This window comes from Schistocerca gregaria, chromosome X (assembly GCF_023897955.1).
Source record: "Schistocerca gregaria isolate iqSchGreg1 chromosome X, iqSchGreg1.2, whole genome shotgun sequence".
NCBI lineage: Eukaryota > Metazoa > Arthropoda > Insecta > Orthoptera > Acrididae > Schistocerca > Schistocerca gregaria.
This window is the reverse complement of record NC_064931.1, coordinates 719,118,962-719,132,521: the sequence shown is the minus strand read 5'-3', so window position 1 is coordinate 719,132,521 and position 13,560 is coordinate 719,118,962. Positions and strand designations below refer to the sequence as shown.

General features: G+C 37.3%; 1 protein-coding gene across 1 annotated transcript in view; it reads right to left on the bottom strand.

Moving 5' to 3' along the window:
• LOC126298886 (uncharacterized) overlaps positions 1 to 10,826 on the bottom strand; it is a 51,533-nt gene extending 40,707 nt beyond the window's left edge. Inside the window, exon 1 of the mRNA XM_049990419.1 lies at positions 10,695 to 10,826. Coding sequence (XP_049846376.1) covers positions 10,695 to 10,761 — 67 coding nt within the window. The 5' untranslated portion in view covers positions 10,762 to 10,826. The remainder of the gene's footprint in view (positions 1 to 10,694) is intronic.
• Between the last annotated feature and the right edge of the window lie 2,734 nt (positions 10,827 to 13,560).

Here is a 13,560-nt window from a genome sequence, read left to right as displayed (position 1 = left end):
GTGAGGTATGCATTTTAGAGTCCCTGTTAGACTTTTTGTTGTTGTTTTGGTCCACACTACCATCCCTGAAAGTTTTTAGGTGGAGTTCTGGTCCACCCTATTTGTCTACTGGAATGAGTTTTGAATCACCATGTATATTTCATTGAGATGATAATCTTTTTGTACAGCAAACCACAATTATTCATAGAAAATCAGATTCATCATTCATATACCATATGGAATAAAGATAATTGTATGATTGCATTCAACGATTAATATTATAAGCTCAGATTCTCCAATGTATGCAGTGAAAATCTTCAACTTGCTATAAGAGAAGAACATTTTAAATATGAAGCTAGGTCTAATGAAGAAAAATCTACATGACACTCAGATACAGAAATGTTGTTAGTAGGCGAAAGAGTTCATGAAGGATGAGCAGATAAACTGAGCAGTATGTCACTGATTATTAGGATTATTTCATAAATACAACTTTATTCTGGAGAGAAACATTCACTTTAGAATGCTACTCCAGCTCACTAGCTACGTAAGTGACTTGTGTTACTAATTTTTGACAAGTGTCTTGTAAATTAATCTGATGAATAATAAGCACATGTTATGAGATGAGTAAACCACTACTCACTAATTGGCTGAAGGTACATAGAAGATGTTGAGGATTCAACGATTTGTATATCATAATCTAGAACAAACCACACATAAGAGCTAAAACAGAACAACGTCTCAGTTTGCCCATTTTAAGAATGCACAGTTTTAAGGGCTCCAGCTCTTCTTGTGGAATATGGATTACCATATTTGTGGACAGTAAGCAACAAAGAAGACCTTTGTAATGTTACAACTAGTTCTCATCATCTATAATGTGCTTGTGACTTGTACCTCTCTCTCGTAAAACATGAAAGTGAATAATCAGCAATGGAACATTCTAGCTCCATAGACAAAAAGCAAAGAATAAGTAGCATTCAAATAATTAATGTCTTTGCTGCCAACTGCTGTACTGTGCATAACTGTTTATTTATTTTGTCTATCATCCTCTCCCACATAGCCATCTTCCAGTACAGTAGAGCTCCAGGTGTGTGTAGAAACTTTTATCGGACTTTCCGAGCCACCCTTGGACAAATCACTGGTTGTGTGTCTTGTTCCTCCGATGCTGTATCTTCCACCAGATTCAGTTTAATTGGTTTCCTGGAAGATGCTTGCATCTGTTGTAGCACCGTATTCCACTGCAAGTCTTGTATGTTTTCCTGCTTTAAGTCTTTCGGCCGTAAGTGAGCAGACTTCACTCGACTGACTGACACAGTAACAGTATAGTTTATCATGAATCTGGAGCTCCACTGTGTGTGCATTATGTTGCAGTACTTTATAAGGTCCAGCTGCAACAGGGCTCTTACTGAATCAGTTTGCAAAATCACACGCAAACACTTGCTTAAGTTTCCGCATACAAATGACAGACTGTCACAATGCCATTTTGACGGTTGTGACTGGAGGCTAGACAGCTGCACTTTAACCCTCTTCAGTAAATACAGTAGGTCAGTCTCACTATTACGCTCTTAGAAGTATTCGCCGGAAAGCTCAAGGTTCCTCCGTACACAAGCTCTGTCATGAATGCCCCTAGGTCTGGTTTAAAAACAGTGCAGAGACCCAATAACACCAGTGGCAATGATGTAGACCAACTGTCACCATGGAACATCAATGCCACTGTAAGTGTTGTGCCCTTGCTCTAAGATTCTGTAACTTTCTGGATGACACAACGCAGCAGGTCATTCTCAATGGAGAGAAGTCTTCCAAAGTAAGAGTGATTTCAGGTGTGGTGCAAGGGAGTGTCATAGGACCGTTGCTATTCACAATATACATAAATGACCTGGTGGATGACATCGGAAGTTCACTGAGGCTTTTTGCAGATGATGCTGTGGTGTATCGTGAGGTTGCAACAATGGAAAATTGTACTGAAATGCAGGAGGTTCTGCAGCGAATTGACGCATGGTGCACGGAATGGCAATTTAATCTCAATGTAGACAAGTGTAATGTGATGCGAATACATAGAAAGATAGGTCCTTTATCATTTAGCTACAAAATAGCAGGTCAGCAACTGGAAGCAGTTAATTCCATAAATTATCTGGGAGTACGCATTCGGAGTGATTTAAAATGGAATGATCATATAAAGTTGATCATCGATAAAGCATAAGCCAGACAAAGATTCATTGGAAGAATCCTAAGGAAATGCAATCCGACAACAAAGGAAGTAGGTTACAGTACGCTTGTTCGCCCACTGCTTGAATACTGCTCAGCAGTGTGGGATCCGCACCAGATAGGGTTGATAGAAGAGATAGAGAAGATCCAACGGAGAGCAGCGCGTTTCATTATAGGATCATTTAGTAATTGCAGAAGCGTTACGGAGATAATAGATAAACTCCAGTGGAAGACTCTGCAGGAGAGACGCTCAGTAGCTCGGTACGGGCTTTTGTTAAAGTTTCGAGAACATACCTTCACCAAAGAGTCAAGCAGCATATTGCTCCCTCCTACGTATATCTCGCAGAGAGACCATGAGGATAAAATCAGAGAGATTAGAGCCCACACAGAAGCATACCGACAATCCTTCTTTCCACGTACAATACCAGACTGGAATAGAAGGGAGAACCGATAGAGGTACTCAGGGTACCCTCCGCCACACACCGTCAGGTGGCTTGCGGAGTATGGATGTGGATGTAGATGATAACTTGTTGTACAATGATGTTGGAATCCACAAATGTTCACCGGTTCAAGAAATAATTAGGATTCAAACTGATGAACCTGATCAGTTGTGACATGCACTGGTGTCGGAATCTTGCTACCCATGTCACCAAGAAACTTCGAATGACTGTCTATGCTGAGATGTCTTGAATCAGTACAGCTTCTGCCCAGCTGTTAAATCTGTCAATTGCTGTTAGCATATGACAGTAACCTTCAGACATCAGCAGTGGGCCAATGATGTCGAAGTGCACTTGTTCAAAACAACCAGATGGTTCATCATAGTGTCCCACTGGTTTCTTCATATGATGTCCCATGTTACAATGATGACATGCAGGGCATGCCTGTGTCTACCTTTGACAATCTAGACTCACTCCAGGCCAAACGAAGTGTTATATCAGCAACATGATACTTGCTCATGTACCTGGATGAGCCAAATTATGTATACTTTCAAATATCTCAGACTGCAAACAGTCGGGCACAAATGGTCTAGATGTTCCTTGTGATGTATCACACCACATTTTAATGGCCTCACCTTTCGGACTTTTTTCCTGAAGTCTCAACCCTTTGGATGCGCTCTGCCGAAAAACCTGAAGTTGTAAGTCTTCTCTTTGCTCTCTCACCAATCTTGTGTGAACTACAGAATAATCTACTATGATATTCTCCACTAATTTTAAATCCTCGAGTTTCTGTGAGAAAAACTAACTGCTGTCAGTGTCCAGCAGACCCTTCCAACACTGCTCCAATGGCTACCTGGCTTGCATTGACTATTACAGTTAGTCTCGCATGTCTCTCAGGATGAGCCAGTAAAACAGCTTGCTTCTGACTTGTCTATATCTGTTCAAAGGCTTGCTGCATGCAGGGTGTCCAGTCTAGATTCTGATGTTTATTAGGTATTAGGACCTGTCAGCACCTCTGTAAGCTGCTCTTGGCAGACACTGATAATAAAATTTTACAACACCGAAGAACTTAAGTAATTGTTGCAGATTCAATGGCCGAGATATTTGTTGTGTAAGTTCCACTTTCTCTTCCAATGGGCAGATGCCGTCTGCTGAAACTGTGAGACTCATGTAAGTCATGTGGTTCCTTCGCAAGTTGCACTTACTTTTATTAATTATTATCCAGTACCTACATAGTCTATCAAAAACTGATAAGGTGCACCTCATGGAGACTTTGTGTCACTGAAAATACTAGTATATTGGGAAGATAGGCGAAGGTGTAGTGTAACCCTCGTAACACCTCATGAATGAAACGATGCCAGGTTTGAGCCACATTTTTAAGGCCACATGGTACACGTAAAAATTCGAAGAGGCCAAAAGGTGTAATGACAGCAGTCTTCAGTATGTCAATGTCTGCAGTGGTATCTGACAGTATGCCTTTTGACAATCTATGACACTGGAATATTTTGCTCCCACCCATACATTCATAAAATCACAAATATTGGGCACTGAATACCAAAAAGGTATCATGCAAGCATTTAGTATGTGTGAATGACCTTCCACTTATCACAAGTCAAAAAGAGCTCATGTTTACTGCACAGGGCACACATGTTAGAATTCATAAGAGAAATTGTTAGCCAACAAAATACATTATTGTTCATGTTTTCCAAAGAACTAATAAGTAAGTAGCGTATCTGCAAATGAACTCTCTCCTTAATTAAGGAAAATACAGTTCTGTACAACAAATCGAACAGTAACTTCATGGTAAAATCGAAGTCAACAAACATGGTACAACGTTCCAAATTTTTGAACTGAATATGTGGTTGAGCTTCTACAATAGCCGCGTTCAGCAAATAGAAAAACCACTAACCACACTTAAACTTAAAAAGAAATCATTGGATTCTGTGATTCTGATTGACTGCAATGAATGCTGATGAACTGTCAACATTGACAATGTTTTCTTTGGTAAAGCTCAAAGCAAGAAAATAGATGTTTACCCAGTAACAAATGCTTTCTCTGATCAAGATGGACAGTTAGGATAAATAACAGTGCCTTACAATTTGGATACTCCTCAGTGGAAATCAGAATAATTCCACAACAAATGTTTTTAAGAATAGTTTACAACAGATGACATAGGACGAATGAACCAAATGCTAACATATGACTTAATCCATTCCATGATAAATTCATATTATTTGAAAATAGCTTCCCACATGAGCTAGCCAGAAAGGACACTAAACAGCCATATAAAAAAAACATGGATCACTAGAGGGATTAAAAATATCTTGTGTAAAGAAAAGGGAAATGTAGCCGTTGAAAAAAGTAGGGGTCTGCAGTAGTTGCACACTACAAAAACTACTCAAAATTGGTAAGAAAGATTACTGGAAAATCATAGAACACATACATAATGTCAGAAATCAGTAATTCTGACAACAGTATTAAGGCCATATGAAATGCAGTGAAACGAGGGCCAGGACAACCAGCCACAGAACAAGGTAACATTACTATGAACTGAATGGAAGGGCTATAGATGACGAGTCAGAGGTAGGAAATGAATTTAATGATCATTTCTCAAATATGGTAGAAAGCACAGGGACAAAAAGTTCATGAGAAAAATCACTGCAGTGCGCTGAAAAAGTAATTCTCATAAAATGCAACCATATGAACATATCACTGATGTCTCTTCCTGAAATCAAGAAACTTACACATTCTCTCAAAAATAAAAGCTCATCTCGATTTGATGGTGTTTCCAATAGAATATTAAAGATTTGTTCCCATATTAAGCCTGGTTTTATCCAAAATATGGAATGCATCACTAATCTTCCAGACAAACTGAAATATGCCATTGTTAAACCTATCTTTAAGACATGTGACGAGAGAGATGTCAACAACTAGCAACCTGTTTCACTGTTGTCCTCATTTCTCAAACTTTTTAAAGAGGTGATGTATTCTGGAATAATATCTCAAATTGGGAAGAATGATATCTTCAGCAATCACCATTTCGGTTTCAGAAGGGCTGCTCTACTGAGAATGAAACTGACATGTTCACTCACCAATTTTACAGCATTAAATAATAAAACAGTGCCAACTGATATTCTCTGTGACCTATCTAAGGCACTTGAAAGTGTGAATCACAGTATTCTCCTAGATAATTTGAAGCTTTATGGGACTGGTGGTATACTCAGCCAACAGATGTTATATCTAAAGAAAAGAATGCACAAACTTGTACTTAGTAATTCAGTGAATAAAGTTTGGGGACATAATTCTACCTGGGGAGAAACCATGTATCAAGTTCCCCAATGCTCAGACTTAGGACCACTATTGCTCATCATATAGTGAAATGATCTTCTAATATTCAACAAGTAGACTTTGTTCTTTTTGCAGATGTCACTAGCATTGTAATGTCACATACAGAAAAAGAAGAAATGGAAAATAAAGTTCTTAAACGTATCACTGATTGGCTCTCTGCAAATGGTACCTATACAAGATCCAGACCCTGCAGCAACTGAAACCTCATGACTCACAGCAACGTTCTGAATTTGCTCTGGTTCCTGGTAGGGGCTGAAGTTGGTAACATGTGACCAAGTGATATTTCATGGAGTGAGGAGGTACATTTTACACTACAGAGTGCAATGAACACACAGGCCTGTCACACTTAGAGGTACTGTTAAATCCCATGTTGTGCACAAAGAGCTATTGTACTCGCTGTGTGTGACTGTATGAAGTCTCTCATACAATAGGTGCAATAGCTCTCACAAGCATCTTTTTCTCAGTTCATTCTTCTTTGAAGAGAATACACCCAGAGGGTCTGTCAGGTGTACCGTGACTACTGCATGTTATTGAAACCTCTTAACAGCATGTGATTCATGTTTTGGAAGAGCGCAACTGTGTGAAAACCAATGTTTTCATGCAAGATGGGACAACACCTAATGTCACAAGCCTACGGGAAGATCTCCTTAATGAAACCTTCCATCTCCTGATCTGAATCTATGTGATCTTTGCCTCTGGGGATGTCTAGAAGAACATATTTCCTAGGAACTTGGTTGGACTATTTCATCTGAGGACCACTAAACAGGAACACGTTGCTCAGATTCCACAAGAACAGCCATGAGCAAGTGTTGATCACGTGATTTTATGGATGTAGCATCTTGTTGATGTCGCTGGTGTTCATACTGAACAAATTGTTTTGGCAGCTGCTAATAATAAAATAAACATTATGCATTTCTCACTTGTTTGACCTTTTTCTATTTAAATGTATGAAGTGAATTACTTGTAATTTTAAATATGTATGCATTGGAAACATGGGACAATGGAAGAATCCGATTCCACCCATCTGCTTTGACCCACAAAGTAAGGGTGTAGTGGTGTGTGACGTGATTACAGTACGGAGTTTGAGTTTATTGTTTTTGTAGATGTTGTTGAGTTATGTTTGAAGGCACTCCTCGACATTTGTTGGTGGTACGTAAACCCCAAATTTTCTGCAGCTGCCCTGTTAGTTTGATTGTATTTTTGGAGGGAGATATTACTGTCTTATTTATATGTATTCTCGTGTTTGTTGCCACAGCTACATCATAGGCGCTATATTGCAGGCGCTAAGAATAGCCATCTCCGTCATATTGACGTCATGGGTCAAAGCAGACGGGTGGAATCTGACACTTCCGTAATCCCAGAATAACTTTCATTTCTATACATCTAAAATTACTTGTCCAATATCTTATGCATAGGCTGCTTTTTAAGGTAACAGGGTACAAAACAGTAAAACAGAAAGTTCAATGTTTGGGAGTATTAATAAAAAATTAGGTTGGAAAATATTGGTTAAGTAAAATAACAACAGTTTCAAACTTGAACTTCAATCAAATTTGTTTGAAGGATTTATTAAACTGCAGGGGTAAAGCATGCAAATGGGCAGAAAGAGTAGTGTTGGAAGCAGAGTTCCCCTTGTGTGGCAAAGTGGACAGATGGTTTGAGGCACACTAGATTAAACAGGGATTCCCTGGTAAGTCACCAAATACCCAACCGATGGGAGATTTATAGGAAATCTGCATTACATGCTAGCAAAAGACGAGATTTAAAAATGTGAGAAGTTAGATGATGATGTTTGGTTTGTGGGCACTCAACTGAACAGTTATCAGCACTTGTACAAATTCCCAACTGTTGCTCAGTCCAATCTCACCACTTTCATGAATGATGTGAGAAGTTAGAAGTGATAGCAACCAAGACATGGTTCAAGATTTTGAAGTGATGTGTGCAATGCAAATATCAGCTCAAAGTACGTTTTCTTTCTGTGTGTGTGTGTGTGTGTGTGTAAATCGTTTATTAAGTAGAAGCAGTTGTTATTCAGAAATTCTTTTAATTTGTTTTTAAATACTGGTTGGCTATCAGACTTCTAATACTATTCGGTAGAAGAATATTTCAGTAAAGTTAACTGTAGTTGATTTTTTCATTTACTAACTTGATGTGCTATTGTGCATTACAATACTCACAATCACTGTTAACATTACTGTGTCTTTCATTTAGCTATTAAGATCTACCATTTTTTTAATGTAATTTTTTCTATGCCTATTAATGTGCATTTTGTCTTATACCAGATATCCTCTTGCAAGAGGTACTTTTCTGTATTCCTATTGTATTATTTGTAATAATTCTGACACGTCCTACATCCATGCGAATGTATTGCAGTATTGGATTAATGGGATATAAATAAATAAATAAATAAATAAATATACAAACAAAGATTTTTGTGGCAGCATAATTCACCCCTTTTGGTGAACCCAGAATAATGGAGATCATTCTTTCTTCTAATGCTGTATCTAAGCAATTTGCTATTATTTTTAAATTGGGGAAGGTTATTTCCTGATTACATGCTTTTGTGCAAAAAATGGCTTTCCTCTTAATGACGAATTACCCCAAAATATGACACCACATGAAAGCAGTGAATAGGCACAGTAGGCTAATTTACTGATATGTCTATCACCAAAATTTGCATTAACAATAATAGCATAAGTAGCTGAACCCAAATGCTTCAACAGATCATCAATGTGTTTTCTCCAATTCAATTTCTTATGAATGTAGACACTCTGAAATTTCGAATATTCTGCCTTAGCATCAAACTTCTCTGCTACACCTATATTTATCAACGGTGTTATGCCGTTTAATGTGCAGGACTGTACATAATGTTTTTTCTCAAAATTTAGTGAGTCCATTTGCACACAACCAATTAATTTTCTGAAAGATGTTATCAGAACTTCCTCAGCTAATTCTTGGTTGTTTGGTGTGATTACTATACTTGTATCACCGGCAAAAAGAACTAACTTTGCATCTTCATGAATACAGAGCAGCAAGTCAGTAATATACATTAAGAACAAAAAAGGGCCCATGAATAAACCCTGTGGGATACAACTACATCTACCCACATACTCCGCAATCCACCATACGGTGTATGGCAGAGGGTACCTCCTACCACAACTAGCATCTTCTCTTCCTGTTCAACTCTTGATAACTTCCCAGTTAGAGAACTCTGCTGATTTTTGCAGACTATCTGTACTGTTAATTTCAATCCTCTACATTCTTCCACTTAAACATGGGCTAAACTTATGCTTATCGAGAAAGATTTGACGATTCACACAGTAAAAAGCCTCCAGAGATCACAAAAGAGGTAAAACAGAGGCATTTTCCATCAAATGGGAATAAGCAGAGTGAAGTCTGTGGTTTCAAAACAAACCTTTGAGTTGATGTCTTAAGCACAAACCAATAAAGCAAACAAATGTTTTTCAAATTACACACTGATATCATTGATGAAATTAAACTGCATAGCAAATAGTTTCAGCAATAAATGTAACTGCCATCTTTGGGAACACACAATTAATTAAATATATTTTGCACATTTTAATTCGCTTATGGTTTTAGTGCAATTCATCTCCTCAGTAAAAGTAGTTAGAACCACGTTTGAGCTGAACCATCGGTGCTAATTAAAACGATCATTAACAACTGTTTCACAGCATTTTTGTGCCCTATCAGCACTACAAGACTACACACAGGTGAGGATTACAGTGACATTACTTTATATAATATTATCCACTGTAGAAAGTCTATATTGTATTCAACAAAATCGATTTTTATCCAGGTTGGAGTTACATACTCTCACTCAATCACCCCAATAAAACTACATATCTAGTGAAAAGAAATAGTTCGCAAACTACGAAAAAATGTTCCTAACGAGTTACTCTGATCATTAAGGGCACACAAGACAATCCTATTGATTATGTTACCTGACTGATGATTTAGTTTATGATTATCGAATGGTACGTCATAAAACAATTTCGTGCTGGATCTCTAAATAATTCAGCAGCACCAATATAACCACTTTATTTCCCTGCCTGACATCACCTTACTTTAACTTAGCGCCCTTAACCAGTGCTTACCCAGACATCAGATACCTCAGCAATCATCAAAGTAACTGTACGAAGGGAATTTACAAGGTTGCCAAAATAATGGAAAACACCGCCTTTGAATAGTTGTACTGATGCTGTAACACTAGGTCCCACGGTTTACTCATGAAACAACGAAGACTCTTTGTAGTAATAATGTTTAACAGTATTCCACGATTGATATAGTACTAAATCCCGACGATAATTAGGGACTAACTCGGAAACTGCCCAAATCACATGAAACAATTTATTCACTTATCAGTGACGCGTCTTTGCAAACAGGTTTGCGGTGAGTAAATGTATTAAAAATCGATTACTTCGTTGTGTAACCCACCGGTTATATATTTTTAAGCATAGAATATTAATAGCAGCCAAATATAAAACCACGCGGAGAATTTCTGGAGATGTAAACACACTTCCCGCTGTAGTTAAAAGTTCTGTATCTACGCAAGAGGAAAGAAAAATAGTTAAGTTCAGATGTTAGTTGTTGGTACTTAATTTCTGACACCTAACTTGAAAACCTATAACACTAAACAAGCCTTTAAATGGATTGCAAAATGAGAACTTACACCTAAAGTAAACTTATCTTATGACGTGAAATTCTACTTACAGGTTCCCCGCACAAACAAAGATGTAACACATTGGAAAACAATAAACCAATGTCTATACGATTTCATTTTCTGCCACACCCGCCGTTGACAAGCTGCTCTCTGTCATAACAATAACTCAACCAAAGATATCTACAAAACATTCCGCTTCGTACACGAAGAAAATCTCTGGTTGGTGAAAGATGACTGAACGGGAAATTGTGAATTAATCTCATAACGTGCATAATACAAATCATTTGATTCAGGTACAGGAGGCACGTCAAAATTGCAGTAAAGTTTCACCATAAATACAGAAGAGCTGATGTTAACGAACAGCACCCTAACAATATTAATACAATTTTGTTATATACACATACAACAAAATCTAACACTTAATTACTTGTTGCTCAAATTACCATTTCATCCTCTAGGAATTCTTCTATTGAATAGTAGCATCACTTTCACAGAATCTAATATAGCCTCGTTTTAAAATTTCTGGCTTCATATTAAATACGTTTTTGCTCCTTAACTTGTTATACATTATCATCATCATACACTGTGGAGTCCGTGCATATAATTTCAACTAGTGCGTGGGTATCATAAAATTATTTCTAATTCTCGTGTTATATGCGTGGTTAGAATGATTATCCTCAAATAATTTTTGTCTGCTATGTAAGAATATTATAATTTCATGAATGTATATTTCATGAATGTAAATTTCATGAATGTATATGGAGGGAACAATTAGAATTTGTAGTTTCCGAAATAATGGATTGCAAGACTCTGTTTTCTGTGCAGTACGCATGTATCTGACAATTTTATTTTCGAATTTTTAGTACTCGAGATACACTACTTGAAGTTCGCCAGAAAATCACACCATATCAAATAACAGGTTAAAAATAACTATGATAAGCAATTTTTGTATTGAAAATGCGAAACTGCAGAGTTTATTTGATAGGAAGTCAATATGTGTATTCCAGCTTAAGTCCTTGTTCACAATTAGTCCCAGGAATTTGACGATGTCAGCTTCTTCCATAAGTTGATTTTATGTTGTATTTTAAGTTCCACACTTACGCTCTCTTACTTCGTCCTTGCACTCGCTTATCTGGTCGCGTATGCCGCGCTCACTCTACAGCAGCTAGTGCGCACGTACGGGATAACGCCGCGCAGACAGTGAGCTAAAATTTTCTAAGTCCATGATAAGTGCCACACAGTGCTGACTAAGTTATCATTTGACGGAGTGTTCTGGAACAGTGCAGCTATGTTCGTGATGCTTAGTCGTTACTATAGACGTTATATGCGTCGGCGTACTGTTTACAAAGTTATTGATATTGTGTCAAAACTACATCGTCTTAAGTTGGATCGCAAATTATTTTGCAGGGATCGTCGTAGTTTGTCGGTTGTGATTTTAACTTTACAGCGACTAAAAGTGGTGATGAGCAGCACGGCAATGTTTGGATAACTGCTGTTGTAGTGCATTGTCCTGATGTTAAAAAGGTTCCCAGTCTTGAGAGTTTCAACAGTCATGATGTAATTGTGTATCGGAGATTTCTGACTAGAGAGATGTTTAATAAAGATATAGATCATATATAGTATGCCTTTGGTTTTGAAAACTAGGAATTTTCATAAGATAAATGTGTCTGAGGGTGTTTCTGTTTGGTTTAAAGGTGATTTAAACTGTAAAGAGAGCTCAAGGGCGCGCTGTTTACAAACATTATGTAACATACTGTAAAATCCTCCAAGTCCAATGCTCACTGAATGTACAACACGAATTTTCCACCCACACCACCCTCAACAAAACCACATTAATACTTTTGTCAACAGCTACACTATGTCATCAGAATACCGTGCTGAGTACCATGGTACCCAGAGAACCCAGGCAGGGATCCAGAGGTGCTACAAAACAAAGCAAATCATTTATCTGCTTTTGGCAAAATCAGTGTGTAGTTTTATTAGTCTTTATCATTCACATCACCAATAATCTTAATGTTTTTACAATTTAAATCACCTTTAAACTAATAACACTCTGGTATGGTTTCCCATAATGGTATGCTAGAATGAATTTTTGTAGATCTGGCTCTGAACGCGCTCTACAGTGGAAGAGATACATAAACAGGCTAAATAGCAATCTAAACTGATGGAAGATACTGTCAACATATCCTTGATTTATAGATCATAATACACACTAAAAAGCACAGTTTTCCTCTTAGACAAATCGATCACCAAACAAGCAATAATGGTTAACAATTACCATAAATAACATATTTTTATAACTTTTAAATGAAGATTTTGTGCAGATTTCTCCCCATTGGTCATTGTTTCAACAAATTATAGGCTGCTGTACGCAGATCTTATTACCCCCAAATAATTTTCACTTTTGAACATAACGTTTACTGTTAACCTAGTATTAACTTACAAACATTTGTATATATACAATCTCTTCCAAATGTAGATGATAAACTAATAAATTTTCCCTTAAAATTGTGTATACTCTGCACAGAAATTCGAACTTATGTATCAAACCAACAGAAATGACAATCTGTCAATCTCCATAAACAATTATGCCACTTTACACCCTATTTCCACATATACATTTGCATGCCTCGTTATTCCTCTTCATTTCTTATCATTCTGCCAGTTTTTCATCCAGCTACGATCATTACCATCCACTAAAACAATTATGATCTAACACATGAAACAGTTTATAATTTTATGTGCAATCTTATGCATATTATGTTTATAGATATTGAAACGGCTCATTTATTGCTCTTGGGTAATTGTAGCCTGTAAATTGGGCATTTGGTGTTCGCCACAGAATACCCTTTTGAATTGTATTCTTTCTTTTCTGCCCTCTTATTCGAATTGTAACCATCCCCTTTTAGAATTCAT